Source organism: Buceros rhinoceros, unplaced genomic scaffold, assembly GCF_000710305.1.
Source record: "Buceros rhinoceros silvestris isolate BGI_N320 unplaced genomic scaffold, ASM71030v1 scaffold5882, whole genome shotgun sequence".
In the NCBI taxonomy this organism is placed as follows: Eukaryota; Metazoa; Chordata; class Aves; order Bucerotiformes; family Bucerotidae; genus Buceros; species Buceros rhinoceros.
In genome coordinates this window covers 33,699-36,824 of record NW_010397042.1, presented here as the reverse complement: position 1 = coordinate 36,824, position 3,126 = coordinate 33,699, and the positions used below count along the sequence as shown (strand labels likewise).

Below are 3,126 nucleotides of genomic sequence, written 5' to 3'. Positions count from 1 at the left end.
GAAAGTCCGTCTTTTAGCCAAGCAGGCTTGTAGTAGAGACAGCTTTTAAAAACACTTTAGTGAGCTGCATGCTCCTGAAGAGCCTATGCCTGCCTCGTTCACCCCAGCTCTGGAGGTCAGAGGGCCAGAGCATCGCCCAGGTCTCTGCTAGCGGCTCTGCGTAGCTGGGCTGAGCACACAGCCACATCCAAGCCCCGCTCTGCCACGATCGAAATATCAAAGCTTGGAAGGGAGCTGGTGACAACGGCAATCCACCAGAGTACAAGCAAGCGCTCGTGTGTGTCTTCTCCACCGGCTGGAGTCGGCCGGCCCTGGGAGAGCAAGCCTTGCATGGAGCCCTGCTCTCTGCACGCCCGCCTGCCTTCCCGGTTTATTAGCACTCCTCAATTAGCTGACGTTTGCATCCTGATTGTCCAGACACATTCTCCTCTGATGGAGGGTCACGGAGGTTTCTGCCTTGGGATCACACCCCGTTCATGTGCTGCCTGGGAGCAGAAGCCACATTTCTTCATTATTGAGCTTGACTGCTGTATGTAAACAGCACGCAGAGGGAAGAACCTCGCTCATCAGCACATGAGGCTTTTATTGCCATTTTCCTCAGAGGAGGCCTAAATTCAAAGCACCGAGACATGCAAGTCTTGTCAAGCAGCAGGAGTCCCTTCTTTAACTCGCGTCTGGTTGTTCTTCATTTTTGCTGCCTTGAGCAATTCTGCAAAAATTCCTTTGAAACTCAGGAGGCAGATAGGTTCAGCAATGCCACGTAAAAACCGAACAAAACCTGGTACTGGAATTTTAAAGCACATAATGAAGAGCAAGTGCTGAAAACAGAGAGAGTCTTTGTAAGCCAAAGGTCAAGGCTGTACATCCAGATCAATCTGCATGCATCCAGTTTGAGGTGCACAGAGAGAGAGATCACAGATTTACCCTTATGATTTTTGAGACTTACTTAAAACGAACCACTGAGACGGGGTTAGTTATTAGCAAAAGGCAGCACAACGTATCAGTGGTAATTAAAGCCCTAGAAGCAGCCTATGGTGGGCATGGGAGGGATAAAATGCCTAAAGGAAAAGGGAACAAAGGAAACAGAATGTATAGGATGGTCCAACAGAAATTATTCCGCCTGTGAAAGAAATAAATTATGGCTACTGAAATAAAAATTAGGAAGGTGAAGAACTCTGGTATAAATGATCACAACTTATTGCAGGTACAACCATCAGTGCAACCCCATGAGCCTGCTGGACCAGTGGAAAAGGAAGTGCTAAGAGCTAATTAATTTTGAAGAGTTCTTACATCTGTCTCTCCTGATAACAAGAAGTTATGTGACCCCTGCCAGCTTCAGAGTACTCCTCCGTATAAATTGATGAATATGAAGAACTGCAGAAGGATGTGGTAAAGCGGCTGGGTTTGTATCAAACCGAGCCTTTAATTAGCAGTCCTGCGCAGCCTTCTGTCCCCGGGGCATCCTCCGCCTCCCATGCCCCTTTGGCCAAGGTCTGCCTCCTCCATTTTGCACCACGACATGGATATGGCTCAAGGAGCTGATGCCAGGGAGCAGAGCTGGTCCTAAATGGCTCCAAGCCGCTATGGAGGCAGAGACAAGCCCGCTGCCGGCTTGCATAGAGCCACCACAGCAGACAGCAGCCCACATACCACGCTGCACATTCACCAGCAAAACGTATTGACTGAGGGTCAGTGGGGGACTGAGGGTCAGTGGGGAACTGTGGCAGCACCCGTTCACGACATCCGTGACACAGGCTGGAAAGTTTCTCCAAACAAGGTCTGATGGCTTCTGACTTTCACAGTGACACTAAACGAGCCTTTTGGAGGACGTCGTGTTTACAGCACTGCTGCTGCTGAAACCCTCTCCTAATTCAGTAAACCTGTCATCTTTCGCTTGAGGAATCAAAGGGTTTCTGCTTGACAGAAAGACACTTTGCATTTGCACTACTAAAAACCAGACCAAACACTGAATATTTTCCCCCCAAATCCCTTTTTTTCTATCACAGAGATGCAGTCACAACAAAATCTCCTAGCCCTGTTTTTCTCCCCTTGTAGACCATCTTTAAGGAAGGTATCTCCTGGGTGAGACAAGGGCACTGAGATGAGGGTCAGAACTAGAAAAAAGCAGGGAAGATTTGGGGGTGTGTGTGTGTGTGTGTGTGTGTGTGTGTGTGTGGTTATCAGTATAAGCTGTGCTAAAGTGCAGTGGTCACCAGACATAAACTAGAACTGGTCAGTCACCAACCCTACTGCAGAACAACCGCAGGCTGAGCACAGGTTGGCGGCAAAAAACCTCAAGAGGAGAAGCGCCCAGGTAAGCAGAAAGCTCCGTCTGACGTGCAGGAGGTACTACATCTCAAACAACTTTCTACAAAGCCTTCCAACATCACCAGTGCTCCTTGCACCTGGCAAGAAACACTGCAGGAACTATGACTGAAGATCGTTTATTTTAGTTCACTCGGAACATTTTATGTTCCCAAGACTGGCGGGGCTGAGTAGCCTCCACAGCGACTAAACAACCCCGCCTGAAAAAGTGAGAATGATTGTGACTTTGGTGTAGTCAGATATTCTCCCAGCACTGGCTGTGGCAAAGCAACCTCCAGACCAACAAAAGCACAGCACCCCTGCTCCAGACACCCACATGCTATCGTCCCACCTACTGTCCAACCAGACTGGAGCTACTTACACGCTGCTGTCTGTCAGCGACATCGTATCGGCATCACTGGACATGCTCTGCTGCTCGCTGTCATTGGCACTGGTTGCCGGCGCCAAAGCGTAGCCCGTGTTGACATAGTAAGGGTTAACAGGCTCTCTCCACGACCCATGCCTGCAAGAAAAAAGAGCGAGTCAAATTAGCAGGACACAACCTCGACCATTCTCTGCACCACGAGGCTGAAGGACTCTGCCTGGAGCCTCAGCATCAGTGACAGGCCAAGCACTGATAGAACCACGAACAATTTGACTCATAAGTGGAAGGAAGCAAAGGGAATTCATAGAGTAATGAAGATGACACTGTCAGAGGTGAAGAAGGGAGGGAACACAACTACCTGGAAGAAGTCCAAATCCCATCAGGATTTATGGGGTCCAAGGGGTAACTGCTTAGCATTGTTGTTCTCAGCATTGTGA

The 3,126-nt window shown here is 49.1% G+C and overlaps 1 protein-coding gene across 1 annotated transcript in view; it reads right to left on the bottom strand.

Moving 5' to 3' along the window:
- LOC104502151 (axin-1) overlaps positions 1–2,827 on the bottom strand; it is a gene marked incomplete at its 5' end in the record, with an annotated part of 27,139 nt that extends 24,312 nt beyond the window's left edge. Inside the window, one exon of the mRNA XM_010146082.1 lies at positions 2,687–2,827. Within this exon, the coding sequence (XP_010144384.1) occupies positions 2,687–2,827 (141 nt within the window). The remainder of the gene's footprint in view (positions 1–2,686) is intronic.
- Positions 2,828–3,126: the final 299 nt, after the last annotated feature.